Genomic DNA, 19,382 nt, shown 5'->3' with positions numbered 1-19,382 from the left:
TTTTAGAGGAAGAGGGAGCTCAACAACAAAAAAGCATAATGACCACAATCAGAAAATGTTCCTAAAGTAGAACCCAAAACTAAGGTTGCCATTAATATGTAAATGGTAGAAGAAAAAGGATTTGAGTCAGTACAAGATAAAATTTTGAGAAGCTTTCTCCATAGTCTAGCTGATGACTTATATTCAGCTGTCTTGCACAGAAATCTGATCAAGAACATGTACTTCTCGATGCAGTTATTCTTTGGCCTCTCAAATTCCAAATGTTGCAAGGGATTCTCATAAGTACTGCAATGCTTAATTCATTGCAGTATTGTGTAGCAGAAATATTTGGCTCTCTTTTTAAGTACTTTTAAGCACTATCTTCCATGTCTGAGCAGAGGACCAGCCTACTGAACTAGCTGGACTGCACGTTGCTCTCATTGTAGACATTAGCTGGTAGTATGACCAGAACCTCTATCTCCAAGCAACGCCCAACTGGTTCACTTGGAGTCACGGGACTCCACTAGGTGGGAGAGTGTATTCAACAACCATATTTCTGCATTCACTGTAACAAATACATTACCTAAAACATATGGCTTTTAAATATGCAGAAAAACAATCAGTTGTGGGAAGACACTCTGGAGCAAATTGTATTTCTTTTGTCATCTTTGAGTGCCCTCTAGGGGCGATGTAAATCCCATAGTTCTTTAAAGTACAGTATCTGGTGTGCACTCTGAAATGAGAGATCTGTTCATTTTACTTCCTTTAAATATGTATTAAACTGCTTTCTTTTTCATAGTGGCGTTTCCACAACGATAGACCCATTTTGGGACATCAGTTTGGATTTGCCAGGCTCTTCCACCCCGTTCTGGCCACTGAGTCCGGGGAGTGATGGCAGTGTCGTAAATGGGGAAAGCCATGTATCAGGCACCACCACTCTCACAGACTGCTTGCGAAGGTATGAATTGAGACAAATACAATTTTGGTGGGGTAAAAAGAATTTGGCTTCATTCTGTTTTCCACAGGTGGCATTGAGAAATGGGAGTAAGTGGTGCTTTGTCATGGCATTATCCACAAACAACATTTCATACATACTTTAGATTTTTGCATAAGACAAAATGAGAAAGATGTAGAAGTTTCAGAGCAACAGTAGGCTTAACAATAAGCAGTCAAACCCAGTTGCCATGTGATGCAAAAAGAAAATAAATTTTACACTGCCTGCTGCCAGGCAGTGTGATTGTATATCATCGAAACCTCAAGAGTCTCTCTCCATGTCATCTGAGCTTTTGACCCTAGCCCTAGAAGGCTACAAGCAAGAAGAGTGTCCTGCAGACTAGTGTGCAACTGGGCACAGAAATCTGTTGTACAGCTTCATAATTTCCATATCAGTGTTTTGGGGTTTGAAAATCTACTGTCTTTGTCTGAAAATAAGATGTCCAGTTCCAGGAGGTGAGGAAACATTTAGCTTCTTTCTCAGTTACTTATGCACTTCAGTGCAATGTGCCCAAGTAGAGCAATGATAAATGTTCAGTTTGGATGTCTGAACCAGAGCACTTTACACTATGATATTTTTTTCTGAATTATGACATAAAAGCCATGAGCAACTTCTCTTGTGGTGTCAGTGAGTCACAAGGAAAAGTGAAAGAAGCAGTTTCAGCATGTGTGGAAAATAGTCTGATCATGTTGTGCATCCTTTTGTTTTTTATTTTTTAATTCAGGTTTACAAGGCCAGAACATCTAGGAAGCAGTGCCAAAATCAAATGTAGTGGTTGCCATAGCTACCAGGAATCTACCAAACAACTCACTATGAAGAAATTACCCATTGTGGCCTGTTTTCATCTCAAAGTAAGTTCACAGGGGGCAGACAGAGCAGGGAACATACATTCCTCTTTGAGAGGATGAGCTAAATTCCTGGACATATCTTCTGGCTTTCACTGGCTGTTCTTTTATGATATAAATTAACATAAGGAACAGCTTGCATGCCTAGCTAGATTTTCTATTAAGATATTATTACATTACATATAATGTAGCTTTGCAGTATGTCTCTGGGAACCTAACAAGAATCTAGAAACAAAATGGAAGGTTAGTACAATACCTGAACGATTGTAAAGACCAATCTTCGATAACATTTACTCATACTGCACAGTAACATTTTTACCCTTCATTTCTACTGGAAGGATACCACAGAAAAGCTCTGTGTTGAAGGGAAGATATAAAAAAGTTAGCAGTTGCAAAGGATTCTTTTATATTCCCAACTAATTAGCTCAAGATAGTTTTCAGCATTTCCAATCCAAATTGTGCCAGGTGCAATGATCATCAGAGTTGGTGCCCTCAGATAGTTTAGTCCTGTATGACTTGTGTCTTAAATATAAAGAGTGTGACTGTGGTGCAGAGCAGGCATCTATCACAGAAGATGACTGTCATTCTGTGTCAAGAGGCAAAGGGTCCTTGAAAAGTGATGCCACAGGCCTTTATGGAGGCAGCCACCATTATAACTTAACTGCATCTTTGATCTGCTTGAACAGATGCAGCCCTCTAATATTTCGAGTGTCTCCTGGGTCAGAATGACAGTCCTCTCATTGCTAGGCAGCAACTGACGGTCACTGTCCTCAGCTCTAACTATGATCAGTGCTTCAAGAAACTCTGGTGGTATTAGTGTCACATAAACTACCTAAAGAATAGCAGCACTTCACCTGTGGCCACAGTGACTGGAAACCTACAAATCAGCAACCTCTGTGCTGTGCACCAGTGAAAGCTTGCATTGCTTCTCCTTTTCCAGTGGGGAAATCAGTGTATTGAAAGAACTCACACTCCTACCTTTTGCACCAGAAGCTACTTTTGGTTATTTAATTCCTACATGGTTTCTAGGCTTTGAACGTTGGCAAAACACCTGAGTAACTTTAGCAGTTTTGGAAGTAGACCTTTGTCTTGTACTTGTCATGGCAAAGTCTGGAGTTTTGCTGTAGCAAACATGTTGTTTTTCTGGTTTATTTTGCAGTAGTCCTCTAAGCTAGTTCAGTACATTCATACTGGAAAATCTAATAATGTCCAACCACAGTGTCACAGTCTCAATGAGCAAGCCGTGTATTGTATTCAATATACGATTGTAGTTTGGAACTGTTGAATAACATAGCAGCTCCATTTCCAGCATGGCAGCAATTTCAAAGTTTATTTTCAAAATCTGGCTTGTACAGAAGCTTGCTAATGAAATGAAGTCTTGGCATGAAAGCATGGAGTGCCATAGGAAGGTCTGCATTCGTGAGAAAGGGCTGGTTCTGCTTTCTACTAGAGAAGGATTTTACAGGCAGAGAGAATTCCCAGTCCTGTAACTTAGAGGCCTTTTAAGACTGTTTGGCACGATCATGACTTCAGATGTTCACCCCCAAATATGCCAGCATTTCCTCAGTTATACCTTGGGTATTAACCAAGGTGATCTGCAGTGGGATGTTCCTGAATGTCTGACTTGGTTGCCTTTTTTTTTTTTTTTTTTTTAATTTAAGAGAGAGGGAGAAAGGTTTGAGGGCATTGGCTTTTTTTTTTTTTTTTTTTTTTTTAATGCAGAGCAGTTGGCAAGATGTGTAGGTGATTCTGCTCTTTGGACACGGCAATGTGAATATGCTAAACCCCCCCTGCTACACTCAGTTCAATATTTGTGTTACGCAGAATGATTGAAGAATTGTTTTTGATTTTTTTCCTAAATGGTTGTGTTGTCCCATCCATCCAAAATGCAAATACAATTTCATGAGTTAAAGTAAAAAAAAAAAAAAAAAAAAAAGGAATACAAAAGATAAGAATTAAAGAAGTCTCAGCTTTTCACGTCTGGATCTGTTGCTAGGGAATTGTTATGGCACCACAATTGGAAAATAATTAACTTGAAGTGTAAATAGAGCAGAATTTCTGAGAAATGGGGAGAGAAGCTGCCTTTAAATAGCAACTCATTCATCTCTTTCTGTTATTTGTTCCTGTTACCATTAAATGTTCGATTGACAAGATGAAGAAAGGGTGGTGGGTATTGCAGGCTGCTTTTGGCCAAGGGACAAGGCTTTTTTATTATCATATTCCATTTTTGCCTTAATTTGAATTGGTATTCCTGTGTAGTCTTGACTTCTGTCATTTGAGATGATTGGATGGGTGGATTAAGTGTGTGAATCCGATAGCTAGAGCTCTGTCACCAGTTCTGTGTGCTAGTGTAGGCAGCAGCCCTGCATTCAAATATTACACAGTACAAATGAATGTGGGGCTAGTTAAAGACTGTGTGTGCTGTCTAATGTATTATTTTAATATCATTTGGGAATACATTTGTGTGGATAGGTACTAAGGTAAACAATCTAATGAATATTATATTTTTCCTCTACAAATTGTGACTTATTTTCCTGGTAGAAATCGTGTTTTATCATTTACTTGGGGATCCCCCCCAGAAAAAAAGTCTGGGAGTGTCCCTAGCTGCTGACTGCTAGTATGCTTTCATGTCATTGTACCTAAGCTTAGAACACTTATAACAGGCTAAATTTTCTGTCTGTCTCAAAAAAACAACAAAAATTCTTCCACTTTGTCTCCAGCGGTTTGAACACTCAGCCAAACTGAGGCGAAAGATCACTACGTATGTCTCGTTTCCGCTGGAGCTGGACATGACACCATTCATGGCTTCCAGGTGTGTACCAAGTTCAAAATCCCCAAAGACCTGGACAGAACTGTTTACCAGTTCCATAAATGTGCAGCATGAAACATGGAACATCCTTGAATCAAGGTTATAGAACAGTATGTATAATGGTACTTCTCCTGTAAGCTTCTCCTTGAGATGTGCATCATTTCTAAACTAATTTTAGATACACTATTGAGTTTTGTGTGTCAGAAAGGGCTTGATATTTAAACATTTTTTTTATTATTAATGTGTGTTATGTTTGTGGGCATGTTAAACTTGTAGATTCAGATCCATCGTGCCTTCAGATTTTAAAGATCTGTGCTTTGAGCATCACCTGAATGCACACCCACGGGGTCATCTTGTGTTAGCAGGCAGATTAGACATTAAACTAGTGTCCAACCTAGTAATTCTGAGGTTGTAAAATTCCTTCCTCTCTATTCCTGTGCACATATGAAACTGTTTTTTTTTTTTTGTTTGGTTTGTTTTGTACATTCAACTTCTGTTTAAAAAACACTTCCAGAAAAGCACATAGTCCAAGTTAAAATAGGTTAAAATCTCTATTCGGTATTTCTGTTTGGCATTTAAACAAACTGTAAGACTTCTCCCACCTCCCAGGTTCAGCAAAGGCATAACACTTATATTAAAAGTACCTTTAAAAAAGGAACTTGATCAGCTCAGTTAAACAAGTATCTATCAGGTATTCCCTTCAACTATACAAGAAGGTATTCAGATTTAATTTGTATTTGAAGCAACACAGAAAGCTCCAAAACGTGGCATCTCTTAACACAGGGGCTCTATTTGAGGCTAAAATTGTAAAAGTAATTTCAAACATTTTTTTTTTCTCCCTGGAGAAAAGTAGATGCTTCTGCCAGTAGAGAAAGGAGAGCCCTGCAGCTCTGTTAAATAGTGTTATATTAAGAATATATGGTTTATTCCAGTTTATTCTGGAGAATTTGAGACTTTTCTGTTCCTCTGTGGTGAATTCTCCCTGGATAGAACAGGCTCTGCTGATGAAAGGTATCAAGCATAATGGAATATAGATGGGATAATCAGGAGGCATAGCTCAGTAATCTGAATTTCATCGCCTATGAAATCAACAGCATAATCCTATTGCTGCTGTCAAAACACAAAATGAATTTACAAGTCAGAGCCAGGATGATTGACCCATCAGAGGATAAGGGATTGATGTAATTAGATATTTTTGCAGGTTTAAAATACAAATCGTTTCTTAACCTTTTTTAAAGCTTTTTGGATAGGGCATCTGACGTAAACAGATCTGTATTTGCAGCTCCGAAGCCTTGACCGGCTGGAGAAATGCTGCTTCCTATGTAGCACTGCTGCAAGAACAAATAAAGCATCTTTTAGCATCCTAATCGGCAGCCCTTCTCTGCTGCTAAGCAGCATTGTGCCTTTGAATTAGGACCTGGATTCAGCTAACAGGCTGTGTCGTGTAAAACCTATTTCCTCGGTTTGGGAAGCCACTGCTTTAAGTGACTGGATTTTTGTGTGTGTGTGTGTTGCAGTAAAGAGAGCAGAATGAACGGGCAATACCAGCAGCCGACGGATAGTCTAAACAATGATAATAAGTAAGTGGTACATTCCGTGACTCCTATTGTGAAAGGTAGTTGGCTTCTAGAAGGAGATGTACAGGCTGCTGTATATCCTGCAGCGCGAAGTGCGTTACCGTGTTTGACAGCACAGTAAGTCTGAACTGTTGCAAAATAAAGCTTCGTTTGCTCTGATTGCATACCCTTTCATGGCTCTGTGGCAGCTCACTTGCTAATCTGAAGATGGTAACCCCAGCAATCGGTCTGTGGGCAACATTAAAGGCTGTGGGTCCAGTATTAAAAGGGGTGGGTGTTTCCTTTAAATAATCAAATTTCTATTGCAATGGCAAAGGAGGTTCCAGAGGATTGAAAGTAAGTCCCAGTTAGACGACCCCAGTAATTGTGGGGTCTGTTGGTCAGGCACGAATTGCAGTCAGAATAACAGAGTGGCTGACACATGACTCGCTCAGGAATTTAAAGTAGAGTCATTGAAACTAACGTTCAGAGCTTTATGGAAAAAGAGATGGTCACACAAACTTCTTTTTTAATTAAGGTTACAAGTTTGGTTGCTGCAGTCATATGCTAATGTCGTGCATTTAAATTCCTCAAGGCATTTCATTTGCACTAAAAGTTTCATTAAGAAACTGGAATTACAGAATAGATTGAAAAACTAACCACCTAGGTCTTGGTGCAGTTGTCATAGAAGCAGATAGCAATCAGGTGTGCCACCTGTGCTCCTATAGGGATTGGCTCGTGAGAGGTCTAGTGTTTAATAACTGTTAGCAAAGAGCTAAAAGAAAACAAAATCGACCACTGTTGAGGTTTGCACGCAACATAGGTTGAAGTAGCTGTTAATGCAGAAAAAGATGAGGTAATTAGGTAACAGCAGAGATGTCTGAGTTGCTTAGTGTGCTGGATGCCAGTAAACAGTTGGAGCAGTCCTAGAATCCTGCATCTAGGACTGAAGTCTTGTCCAGCCTAATCAGATTTCCACCCAGGAAGAGGGTGACTTTAACACGTGTGGCTCTGTAGACAGTCAGCTGAATTAAGAGCCTTGTTGTGGCACCACTGTGTCAAAAGAGCTCTGTGGTTTTTGAAGATAAGTAGGACAATATCAAGGGAGATTAGAGAGATTATTTTACCATGGGGTAGCTGTGTTTGCATCCAGGTTGGAGGATACCATTTTAAAAACAGGCAAAGATTGGAGAACATTACAAAAAGAGCCGCAAATATAACTGGGAACAAAATCTTACCTTTGAACAAAAAAAGGACTTCAGCCTTTCCTGTTAAAGAAAAAAAAAAGTTGAAGCTAACTTAGTATATCAGTACCTTTTTTTACAGCAGAGATGTCAGGTAGTTTTCAGGTTAGCAAATAAATTCACAGCGACATCCAAAAGCTGGAAGTTGAGGCTGAAAATATTCGGCATTTCAAAATAAGTACAGACTTTCCAGATTAAGGACACTTACTCAGTACAGCAGTTTATCGCTGGAAATAGTTAAGATTAGCTATACTTTAGATTACCTCCTTCCCCAACCCCAAAATGCTTTTTTTCTGGTTCACCAGAGCAGCTAGTTGACTAGAGGGAAATAGGAGGTCAGACTAGATAATAGCGGTCCTCTGCAGGAATGCATCAAGATCGATCTATTTTAGAAGAAAAATCTTCAGTAGCTAGTATTGGTGAAGCTGATGGCTGTCATCAAACTGGAATGTTGCAGTAATGACAAGCCAGGGAAAGAAAAATGTGGTTCTTTTTCCCTGGGCAAGGGTGCCCCATTTCCAGTCAGTGTTAAGAGCTGGTGTTTTATTGATGGATCTGATCCCTTACCGTTTCTGTATGTGCTTATGAACACAAGCTTTTGCCTCTTTAAAATGTCATTTATTTTTCCCCTTTTGATCCACGTATTGATTAACTCTCTTCTGTACCAGGTATTCCTTGTTTGCAGTAGTTAATCACCAGGGAACCTTGGAGAGCGGGCACTATACCAGCTTCATCCGGCAGCACAAGGACCAGTGGTTCAAGTGTGATGATGCCATTATCACCAAGGCTAGCATTAAGGATGTACTAGACAGTGAAGGGTAAGTTACGAACTGAAAAGGGAGAAGGAAAAAAAAATTGTCCTATGGGTTTTTCTTACAGGTGAAAGCCCCTATAACATCTGAGAAGACTTAATTACTCTCTTCGAATATGTAATGGTTCTCCATGTATGTATCGGTGCTTCAGAGTGTTGATTTGTAGTAGTGAATTGGATTAAGGAAGAAAAGGGGAAGGACAAGGGATCATCAGCAGTGTTTGTAACTGGTGCTCCAAACTCTGGCTTGCTAACGGAGGGGGATCTGAAAACCAAAGTGTTATGGTCACCCAGTGTATAGGAGCAGGGCTATTTGAGAATTCATCTCCTTGACACACTCTGATCTTTGCGTAACCTTTGGGTTATTGTGAGTGTAACAGATTTGAGGAAAAGCCATTAAGAAAATAGTACGAGGCAGTTGCAAGGCTATATGGGAGGCAGGCATAGAACATGAGCTGTTTCTTAGTTCATGTCTTTAAATTGATTTCAGGTTGACATCATGATTTCAGATGCTTGCATTAGACAAGCAGTGGGAGCGCAGAGCAGTAGTTTGCAAGGGAAGCATCTTGGTGTTCCTCATTTGAGGGAAGCACTGGGGATTGGTATATATTTCAAGAATAAGGTAACTTAAAAACTGAAGTCTTCGTTTTGGCATTTTCAACTGTGGAAAGATAAGCCTGCTTTGTTTTTGTTTTAATTATTCATGACATTTCCATTGATTTCTGCAGGCACAGATGTTCAGCTTGCAATTTTTAAAACAGATTTTGCCATCTTTTCCTTTTTTGAACTTCAACTGGGAAGTGCAAAATTTCCTATGACACCTGAATTTTAGTGTTAAATGATTTGAGTAACTTGTGCTTTGAGGTCAGCAGAAGAAATAAGCTTTTCTTCAGTAAGAACTGGCTAGCTTTGGACCTGGGATGGGGTATGTTGGAGAAGAAACTGCCATATGCAAGGAGGAGAGGATATGCAACACAACTGCTGCACATCCGTCTCAGTAAAGGCTAGTTTGATCTCTGATCCATTTTCCTTGGTTCAGATTAAATCTGGCACTGAGTAGATCTGCGTTGTGTGAGGGAAGCTCTGTAGGACTGGAAAAGGAAAAAATAATAATTGGAAAGTCTAAAAATTATGCTGAAGCTTTTTAACAGAGTCATGCAATGACCCTGTCAGTGTTTGGTGTGTAAAGGGTACGTAGAGATCGCTCTGCTTCCCTCTACACGTAACTGCTTGAGAGCTGGGCTCTGTTATGTAGCAGTACACACACAGTAATTAAGGACAGGAAGAACTTCATCTTGTTAAAACACCAGATTTGAGTACAGATTGAGACATTAGACACATGAGCTGTATTTGATTGGGACACACGAGTTTTCACCCATGTGCCTGGTTCTTCATTTTGTTTCTGTCAGTAAATGGCAGACAGTTTGCAGTAATCCTAAATGTCTGATGCTGTGGTCATACGAGTCTAAAGCAACAGTTGCATCCTGAAGCCACCACGGTTATGTTTTGTGTCATGATTGTGTTAAATGGATGCTGCCTGTCTGGACATCAACACAGCCCAATCTTGCAGAGCTTCCAGGTTCTAAGGAGGTTGTACAACAAGAGGGGTTTGACTGCTGGATGGACAAATGTTCCGTTCCCTGAGTTACTGGTAAAATTATTTCAGCTGGCTTCCCTCCTTCTCTTCCATGGTTACTGTAGGGAGCTGGCATGTCCCTGGAATTGCTTCAAATTGAAAAGAAAAACAAAATTAATAGTCCTCATTTTTCACAATTGCATCAATGGAAATACTAATCTGCTATGATGCACAGCAGAAAGCTGAAACTGTACCTCTGCTTTCTTGCAGATATTTGCTGTTCTATCACAAACAGTTCCTGGAGTATGAATAGCCTTATCCAGCAGCTTGTCAGATATAAACAAGGAAGAAAATAAGCAAGCCTTCTGAATCGACACACAAACCTACCTGAAATGAAAAGACCCATTAAAAAACAACTAGCACTGAGCTGTAACAGGACCTACTTGACACTGGCTCAAAGCCTGGCGGAGTAAGAAATGAACAATGTCCAACGTGTATGCAGTCCCGCAAGGACAGAAAGGGGGAAAAAGGAGGCTACAGTCAGTCACTTAACAGAGGAAATATAAAATGAAAGGAATGCTCTGGGTGGGGGAAATGGGAGCAGAGGAGTCCAGGCACTGGTACATCTCCTATGTTCCTCCAAAATGTGTGTGGGAAGGCAAGGGGGTGTACCCTCATCTCCATAAAGCATCTTCTCCATTGGTGCTTCAGCTCCAACGACCAATCATATAACAGTTAAAATTAAAAATCCAAGCCCATTTTTTATGCATATGGGTCTGAAAGCAGTAGAGTGGAGGAGGATGGGATGACACAACTAAAGGACTTTGCAAGTATCTTTTTATTTGTGAATTTTAGTTATTAAATAAATACAGTATGAAACTATTAGGCTCTTTTTTTTTCCAACAAATAAAAGAAATCCTGGATTGTGGAACTGAAGCTACAGTACAGACAGGTTTTCAAGCATGCCTGCTTGCACAGGTAATGTTCAATGCCATCGGACTGCTCGTCAAAAGCATCAGCACAGATTCTTTTCTGTTTTGAGCCCTTTTTTTTGTTTTCTATAAATAGCTATTTTCTTAATTTTTTTTCCTTTATTCCCTTTTTTTCACGAGAATGAGATTCATTAATGCAACCATCAGTAAAAATGAATGAATTGGCGTGTTTATACTGTAAGAGTGGTCTTGGTTCTTTTTTTAAATCTTGTGAATAAGTTCGAATTTCTCAGAATTGCTTGTTTTGTTGTTGCTGGTTTGGGTTGTTGTTGTTTTGTTTTGTTTTGTTTTTTTCCCCCTGTTGCCTTCCAAAGGCATATAGAGCTGATACTTGAAAGAACCTCGGTATTGAGAAATATACCATCTGTTAGAAACGGTTGCTGCTGGGGGCAGCATTGAGCGATAGATCTGCTGCTATTGAGCACTTCTGCAGTGCACTAGGTTTTTAAGTAAACAACACATTTTCCTGGTATGTGCTAGGCTGGTATTGGTTCCTTGTACCCTCCCACATGTATTAACTCCTCACATACTCTCCTTCTCTTTGCAGCCTCCGTATCCGTGTCCTTAGCCTACAGCAGCTGGTGCACCAGCTTGCTTTTGCTTTGTCACAAATGCAGTTTTGTTCCCGTTTTTCTCCCTTCGTCGCTGTCTTTTAAAGCAGCTCGTTGGCCTGCCTGGATACCAGCAGTGGCTGCTCGTGTGCTCTGTCTTGCTCCCAGGAGGCTGGGCTGTGGATTGAATTGCAGCCCATGAGAGAAACCATTCAGAACACAGAGCTTAAAAGAGCAAAAAATAACTTTGCTCTCCCTTAAGGAGCCTGGAGAGAGCCATGTGTTGAGTTAGGCACTATGTAAACTGGCCTAAGGGCCACACCAAAAAGGTCGCTGAGCTCTGGACCCAAACAGATGATCCTCGACTTCAACAGTGCTTAAAAACATGGATGGGGCCTGTCTTTTAAATCAGTACTGCAGAAATAGGTACGGGCCATCTCTAACCTGTCTGAGAGAGAGATAGAAAGCAGACTGTGTAATGACAGAAATGGGAGGAAAATAAGTGAAGCCTGGCTTTGTTTGTTTTTTAAATGAGCGTCTTACAAGAGATGCTACACAAAAGGGTGGTGGAATCGCATTTGATTTGTACGCAAGCTGGAGAGTACAAGGTGGTTTTGTGCATCAGGAGATCTCTGTGACAGTTTGCAACTAGGAGGGAAGAAGAACCAACTAATTGAAGCTCCTTGAATACCAAATCAGACACAGAAAACGTACCGCACAGTGTGCGAGTTACCTAGGCAGCGCGGTTTCTGCAGAAGCGAGAGCGTACTCTGGTTTCATAACCTGTCTTTCCCTATCGTCATGCTTGAAATAATTTTCAGTTGTAATTGGGTACTGCAAAATTTAACCTGAGTGTTCTTGTCGCAAATGAAACGCTGCTGGAGAAATGCGGATGAATGGCACACCCTGCAGGAAAAGGGAGGGGGGGGGGCCCTCCTCTCCCTCCCGGAATTGGGCACAGCATCGTGCAGATGCTTGACGACGCTTTTCTGCTACCTTTTAATAATGCAGCAAGCTTGCAGGGGAAGACGAGAATCAGCCTTTCATTATTCCCATGGCTGCTGCAGCCCGCGTCGTCGCCGCCTCGCCCCGATGCTGGAGGAGCAGTGCCACCGCGCGGCAGCTGGGCTGGTGCTGCGGGGCCGCCGCCGCTTTGTGATGCTGAGCTCGGAGCCTTTGGCTGCTGGTCTCCAGCTGGAGCCTGAACAAGTGAATTCTGTTTTCCGCCAGCACGCGCTTGGCCACCGGAGCTAACTCAGTCTGTTTTGTTAATCCTTCAGAAATGAACTGTTTAGGGACAAGGCCAGCCACATAAATCAGCCTTATTTATTTTCTTTCCCCCCCCCTCCACACACACACACACACCCCTCTCGAGCTGGTGAAGAGGGCTGTGCTCTGTGCAACTGCACCAGCACAGCTGATTTTCAGTGGGAGATGGAGAGCAAGGCAGATTTCAGTGCTTTAGTTTGGGCTTTTAAAGCAGAATTCGTGGTGTATTAAAAGCTCTTCTTTCTCCCTGAATTGTACCAGGCAGGTTTCTATTTCCAGCAACAGCAAATCAGCACAGGTTGATAGAGAAGCAGAGAAGCAGAGAACACTTTCCTTATTCCTATAAAAATGGAAGGACGGCTGCTCTCACACGAACAGCGCTGCCCCTCATTATGTTTTTCCCCAAACGCAGCCCTTCTCTTTCCCTTCATCTGCTGAGGAGCTCAGGCACGAGGTTTATTCCCTGCAGAGCTGGGAGGCTGCTCTTTGCAGAACTCAGCGTCACCTTCAGGAAGATGCAGAAGTCCTCGCAGAGCAGTGAGACGCTGACGAAGGACTGATGGAGTTGTGCCTCCCTGGTGTGCTAGCAGACGGCAGCGAGAGGCAATTGCTGCAGTGCTTCAGCTGCTGACCCTGCTCGTGCCGGGGAGCAGTTTGGGGCTGACGGGTTTATTTTGAAGTATGATTTTTTATTGGCGTGGCTTGCTCTGTTACAGGGAAGCATCTGAAGAAATGACCGAAACCAAAGCCTGGTACCAGGATGTGGGTTGATACCGGAGTGTACCTTGGGGTTGTACACCAGCGCTGAACTGCGTGCAGCACAAAACCAGCCAGAAGGTGGCTGTCGGTGTCGTACCTTCTCATCGCAGCCCATGGGCTGGGGAGAAAGCTTTGGTTGAGGCTGGTGCCTAATGAAAACCTGAGCAAAAGCAGGAAAGTTGGAAGCAGCTTAAGCCCCCCTGTGGATGCTTGGGCTTGAAGTCAGTGCCCTTAATTACCGAAAGTATTTGTCCCAGGTAGTGACTGCTATTCAGAGGGATCTCTCTAAGCATGCTCTGTCAGAGCTGTTGGCCAGTGACTTCAAATGTGATAGCAAACCCGCTGATTTCTCTTAATTCCCCAGCACGTATCTGGGAGCCTGCGTGTTACTGCTGATCTGACCTCTGTGACGCTCAGGGTTACCTTTTCTTCTCCATGCTGATAACAGTATTTACCTTCCCAGAAGGAGAGGAGACCACGCCTGACTGAACTGAACGCTCCCCTCTCGCTTATCAGGGCTCGAAGGAGGGACCTGGCGTCTGATGGATGTTTTCCCCCAGTTTGTAGGACCCAAACTGCAGGGTGCTGCTTCCCCCATGTATTGCAGCAAGTATTTTAGGAGACCGGGGAGCACTTGCCAGCAGTAAGCAGCAGCCGGGGCTGCATGGAGGCGAGGGGGACAGCCCCAGCCCCACACAGGCTCTGCCCCCCATGGGCAGCCAGAGCCAGGCAGGGTGAGCTCTTGTGGCAGCTCGCGTAAAAGCTTTCCTAAAGCCTTGTTTTGAATAATTGATGCTTCCTCAGCCTCGAGAGATGCTGTAATTGCAAAACTGGTGGCGTGTTCAGGTTTATTGTTTGTTTGTTTTAAATCGGGTGCTGGCTCCTCACACAGGCCGTGTGGGAGGGTTCCCGTTACATGGTGGGTACCTGTCCCCTGAGGTGACACCTGAGCAGGGCTGAAGCTGCCTGTCCCCTTGGTGTTGGGGTCAGGCAGTGCAAGGTGACACTGCGCCTGCTCACAGGCGTCTTCCTGGAGTCCCCGGCCTCGCTGGGAAGTGTTTGGGGTGGTGGGGACGTGGGGCAGGTGGAAATGTGCAGGAGCTGCCCCATGGTGAGTGCAAAGCCCCTTCATTAGCCGAGCCTGAGAGGGAGAGGCTCTGGGAGATGAAATGAAGGAAAGGAAAAGAAAGCCTTGAGAGAGGGAGGAGGATGAGAGGGTGGGGAGCCTCACGTGGCCTCAGATACCGTGGCCTGTGCTTTACTATCACCAGTTCATGCATCTGTTGCCCCTTCCCTGTGTATTCTGTCAAGTTTAAAGGCCTAGTCTGAGAAACTTTTGGTAATGATCTCCTATCGGGAGGGATTTTTCACCAAGCAAAACATTCCTACGGTCTCCTTTAATGAGAATGAGAGAACTTGACGTTACATGTTGAAACTCACATTTTTATGTAGTAGCTTTCAAATACAGGTCAGACAAAAACCTTTCCTCAAATCAGCCACATCACAGCCTGGCACTTTTACCAGCTATTTCAGGTAATCCAGACCAGGAGTACATCAGAGCATCAAGTCTTCCAGAAAGTTCTCAGCTTTGGATGATTTTTCACATCTAAACCCAGTTCCGTCGGTGATTGTGGTGCCTCCGGAGCAACTCATGCAGTATCGTATCCGGTCAAAAGGCAAAGCCTCGCCGCCCCGTGTCCTTTCCTCCCCTCAAAGCAGCGTTGAAAGCTGCCTGTGGAGCTCATGTACTGTGAATACTCTTGCTGTGAAAGAACTTTGTTGAAGTCAGAAAACGTGCCCCACCTGGGAGCACGGCAGTGGCACTTGGTGGTCATCATGTCTGTGCGGAACGTCCTGGGAGGCTGGAGTAGGCCAGGCCGCAGCTTTGTCTGAAAGGCCCGAGATGCTTTAAAACACTTTAAACTGATTCTCTGGAAAACTCCTCATAGTCCTGAGGAGAGGAGACCTCTTGGTGAAGGAGGCAGACACCCAGGGGCGATGGATCGAGGTCAGGCTGCTGTCACACCTGGCCAATTCTCGAGATGGCGCCAGGCACCACCGCTTCATCCACTTTCAGTCCATCGAGTGCATCCCACATGAGCACAGCTCTGCTCAGAAGCCACTTGTGGTGCAAGGCAGAGTTTTCAAACAGGGAAAGGCGGTGGCCTGATGCTTGCCACTGGCTGCTCCTGGCCAGGCATCGGCGCCCTTTGTAGAGGCAAAGTGATGCTGATGGAGGAACCAGGCTGAGAAGCCCCCACGGGCCCCCGGTCCCAAGGGCCAGGAAGCATGGAGGTGTCTGCGGAGGTCAGGTTGGAGCATGGAGGCACGGCTGAATGGGGAGCAACATCCATCACTGGAACAAGGAGAGTTTGGGTTTCCAAGAAGAGAAAGGCACTGTCTGTGACCCACAGCCCCTAAGCTGTGTCCACCTGCCCTGGCAGGAGCTGGGGCTGGGATCGGAGGGAGAAGCAGCTGTGTTTTGGGGGCAGGAGGGACAGCCCTCCTTTCTGAGCCCGTGCAGGAGCGTTCACCGCGGTCACGCCATTTGCGTCTTCTCTTGCGAAGGAGAGCAAATGATCTTAAAATGGCCGTCGTCAGGGCTGGGAATCGCCCCGGCACTTCCCGTGCTGCACACCCTGCTGTGAGCGGCAGCAACCCTCTCCCCCGGGGGGCAGGAGGGGCTGTGGTGCCCTTTGCTCTCCTGTACAGCCGAGCCGTGTCCGGGGAAGCAGAAGCCGCAGGTTTCCACTGGCTCGGGGACCTTGCTGCCGGTGGATCCATCACCAACGCTGCCCGCTTCCACCAGGCGATCTGCAAATGAACTTTGTGGGTTAGCCTGAGGTGTTTAGGAGCAGCTTTTACCCAGGAAAGGCTCTGCAGTGCTGCCCTGAGGCCTGCAGGGAGGCAGTGCTGGAGCCCCCCTCCCTCCATGTTGTGCCCACAGCGTGGCCTGCAGCATGCAGCCCGTCCTGTGAATGGGGCAGTGCCTCGAGCAGGCAGGCTGGAGCTTTAGCACTGAAGTAATTTTAATATTTATAGCACCGCATGTAAATTGTCTTGTCATGAAGTGCTCATTTTGTAGCATACACGAATGCAATGGTGCGGCGCCGTGCAAGGTGCAGGGGCTGCAGCAGGGCAGGCTGAAGGGCCACGGCTCTATGGGCTGTCAGAGGGCTCTGCTCCATCAGCTGAAGTCTGATAAACAAGGCTAGGCTGGGGCTACGAAGAAGCATGCAGTAAATCACTTTGAACCTGCCAGCCTCCCTCAGAAGCCAGCGCCCAGTGCCAGTGTCCTGGGACGGAGCCAACAGTGCCTCAAACTGCAGCGCTGCTGGGGACTGAGCCCGGCTGGAGCAGCGCCTCGTGTGCTCTTCCTGATTTTCCTCATCCAGCTCTTCAGGTACGTAAACTAATGTCTGTCTACATAAATAAGTATATATATATATATATATATATGTAATATATATATTTTTAAGAGAAGGCAGGGGAGAAGAGGAGGGGGTGAAAGTCAACACATCTTTTCTATGTTGCTTTACTCCCCGTTATCCTTTCCCAAGCTTTTCTTCCTATGCCAAAGACTGGTGAAGGCCCCCTGGCTCCAAGGCCAAAACTTTGGGCTTTGATGCTGTGCTGCAAGGCAATTCAGCTGCTGGGCTGCGACATTTCAAGGCAGCAAACTTGTGTGACGTGGTCCTGGCCAGGTAGCCGTTGGCCCCAGAGCAGCCCCAAGTGAATAAACTCAGAGCTGTAATTGCTGTGAAAGCCCCAGATCTTCACAAAGGTGGATTTTGGGGGAAACCAAAGGAAACAGCCACAACGGTGGCTCCTTGGGGAAGAGGGTCAGCTTTTTGCTGTTCCTCCTCGTGCCTTGGGGAATCGCTGGTGGGCAGCACAGCTCTCACCCTCTGCCCAACCCTGCGTGAGTGCCCGAGAAGGGCAATAGGGGAGGAATTGGGGCACAGGGCCCTGGTCCTGCACTCTTCAGGCTCAGGCTGGGCTGTGCAGCACCTCACTGGCAGAACCCAGGTGCCAGCAACCCCCAGCTCCCCGTCCCCTCCCGGTGCCCCCAGCACTCACCCTTGGAGGAATCCTCCCTGCGGTGGCAGGTCCCGGTGCCGGCCTGGCAGGATCCCACCTCTCCTTTCCTCCGCAGGTGCGTCCAGCCCAGGAAGAGGGAGCAGATGAGGGCGCAGAGGCAGAGCCCCAGCAGCAGGTACACCACCAGCCACGGCTCCTGCTCCGCGCACGCCTTCTGCTCCAACGCGGCCGCGGGAGGCAGCGCCGTGACCAGGGCGGCCGGTGGAGGGGGGGTGGTGGCCAGGGCACCTGCTGGGGGCCAGGCAGAGAGAAAGGAGAGCTTAGACCCCCCCCGGCACACAGCTCACCCTCGTTGACTTTTTGATGGAGGCAGGGTGCTGCGAAGGGCACTTGCGTGCTCCGCTTGGGAAGGAGCTGAAAGCAGCACCGCAGCTCCTCTGTTTGGTTGTTTTTTATGGCTAATGGAGGAGATCTGCCCTCCCTCCCCGTTTCTCCAGCACCCACATCTCAACCCCAAGCTGGGACTGGTTGATCTGAGGCAAAAGAGCCCATCCCTTCCTTCTCCCCCTCCCCAAGGCCATGCACCAAGCCCTGGGGTCAGAGAGCAGGGTTTGCTGCCTCTTCCCTAGCTTCCACCCCATAACCCGGCTCCTCTTTTAGCCCAGCCCCATGTGGGACCCTGCCCCACGGCCCCCCCCGATCCCCCTGCCCTCGCACACAGCCTTACATCCGCAGGAGGGGTCGCACTGCTTGGGGTGCTGCCCGCAGACCGTGGCACAGTTGATGCATTTTTTCAGGAGCTTGTCGTAGTAGAAGCCGGCTTTCCTGTTGCAAACCATGGACTCTGTGGGAAGGCAGGGAAAGGAACGGGGCTCGTCCTGAGCACGTCCTCACCCTGAGCACGTCCTTCTGCCCGCACGGCTCCTCCTGCCTCCCCGTCACCTGAGCAGGAGGCTCCCAGCCCGGGGCCCTCCCTGCTGGGGTTCACGCGGGGACGAGCCCACGGCCGCTTGGGACAAGTGCACAGCTCCCATGGGTGCAGGCTGAGATCTGTCTGATGCTGTTGGAAGCGTTGAAAACATCTCTGGGGCTGGCAGGTGGAGGTATTCAGCCAGATGATGAATATTGGGGAATGGGGTTTGCTGGGCGCTGCGTGGGGAAGGGGACGGGGTGCAGCCGTGCCTGCCCGTGGCAGCGAGCTCCTGGTGCTGCTCTTACAGCTCCTGGCCTCTGGGGCTTGCGTGGCTTTTTGGGGCACACCAAAACCTGCCTGAGCATGGGCTTGGGGCCGTGGGGACAGCATCTCCCACCCTCAGCCCCCTCGGAGATGTGACACCTCGCTGTGCGCAGGCTTCGGCTGCGCTGCGCCTCTGCTCAGCAGCACCCAGCCTCGGTGCCTGCCACAGCGTGGGGCTCACATTCTGCTTGAGGTTGTCGTTACCCACATTAGCAGGGCCTGATATGTCCCTCCCGAGGGCAGGGTGCCACAGATGAGGCCTAACTCTATTAATACAGCTCCGGGAAGGCTCCCTAGGATCCCAGGAAGGAGCAGTACAGAGGTGTGGACAACTTGATCCCGGTCAACGCAGTCACATCCCTCGGTGTTTTGGGCTTGAAGGTAAGCCGAGCTGCCCCAGAGCCTGCCCCGTGGGTTCTCCCAGAGCCTTTCCCCACTCACCACACAGGGCAGCACACCTCCTCACCGCGGACCGGCCGCATATGAGGCTGCAGGGGATGCACTGGCAGACGAGGGCGTCCCAGTACTGCTGGTCGGTGCAGTTGTTCATGGCATCACAGCCCAGGGGCGTCCCATCCATGGCTGCAGAACGGGAGGAAAGTGGCTATGGGGCAGGTGGTGCTGCCGGGGACCCTGCCCTGGGGACCCCCGTGCAGGGGGACGCCCGCTGTGCCTCAGGCTTGGGTTAAAAGCATGCAGCAAAATCTGCTTCAGGCTTA

General features: G+C 46.5%; 2 protein-coding genes across 3 annotated transcripts in view; one reads left to right on the top strand and one right to left on the bottom strand.

The window, feature by feature from the left end:
• Positions 1-10,696, top strand: part of USP22 (ubiquitin specific peptidase 22) — a 98,189-nt gene extending 87,493 nt beyond the window's left edge. For both annotated transcript variants that reach the window (XM_032197340.1, XM_032197339.1), the window contains 6 exons: positions 779-937; positions 1,698-1,824; positions 4,539-4,630; positions 6,145-6,207; positions 8,096-8,245; positions 10,085-10,696. In XM_032197340.1, coding sequence (XP_032053231.1) covers positions 779-937; positions 1,698-1,824; positions 4,539-4,630; positions 6,145-6,207; positions 8,096-8,245; positions 10,085-10,127 — 634 coding nt within the window. In that variant the 3' untranslated portion in view covers positions 10,128-10,696. The remainder of the gene's footprint in view (positions 1-778; positions 938-1,697; positions 1,825-4,538; positions 4,631-6,144; positions 6,208-8,095; positions 8,246-10,084) is intronic.
• A 5,228-nt stretch (positions 10,697-15,924) lies between these two features.
• On the bottom strand, positions 15,925-19,243 carry TNFRSF13B (TNF receptor superfamily member 13B). Its single transcript, XM_032197749.1, has 4 exons — positions 19,105-19,243; positions 18,154-18,270; positions 17,466-17,714; positions 15,925-16,199 (listed from the first exon to the last, which is right to left on the bottom strand). Exons 1-4 carry the CDS (start codon positions 19,241-19,243, stop codon positions 15,925-15,927), a joined length of 780 nt encoding a protein of 259 aa, XP_032053640.1.
• Positions 19,244-19,382: the final 139 nt, after the last annotated feature.

The sequence above is a fragment of the Aythya fuligula genome, chromosome 15 (genome assembly GCF_009819795.1).
Source record: "Aythya fuligula isolate bAytFul2 chromosome 15, bAytFul2.pri, whole genome shotgun sequence".
In the NCBI taxonomy this organism is placed as follows: Eukaryota; Metazoa; Chordata; class Aves; order Anseriformes; family Anatidae; genus Aythya; species Aythya fuligula.
Note: the sequence above shows the minus strand (reverse complement) of the source record. Positions and strands in the feature narration are given on the sequence as shown.

What these genes read in the sequence shown, in the direction of transcription:
- TNFRSF13B (XM_032197749.1), bottom strand. Translation starts at nt 19,243, where the DNA reads ATGGATGGGACGCCCCTGGGCTGTGATGCCATGAACAACTGCACCGAC. An exon ending in GTGCGACCCCTCCTGCGGAT is followed by an intron (nt 17,715 to 18,153) that starts GTAAGGCTGTGT and finishes GGCCCCCAGCAG; the next exon opens with GTGCCCTGGCCACCACCCCC. An exon ending in CAGGGAGGATTCCTCCAAGG is followed by an intron (nt 16,200 to 17,465) that starts GTGAGTGCTGGG and finishes GTTCATTTGCAG; the next exon opens with ATCGCCTGGTGGAAGCGGGC.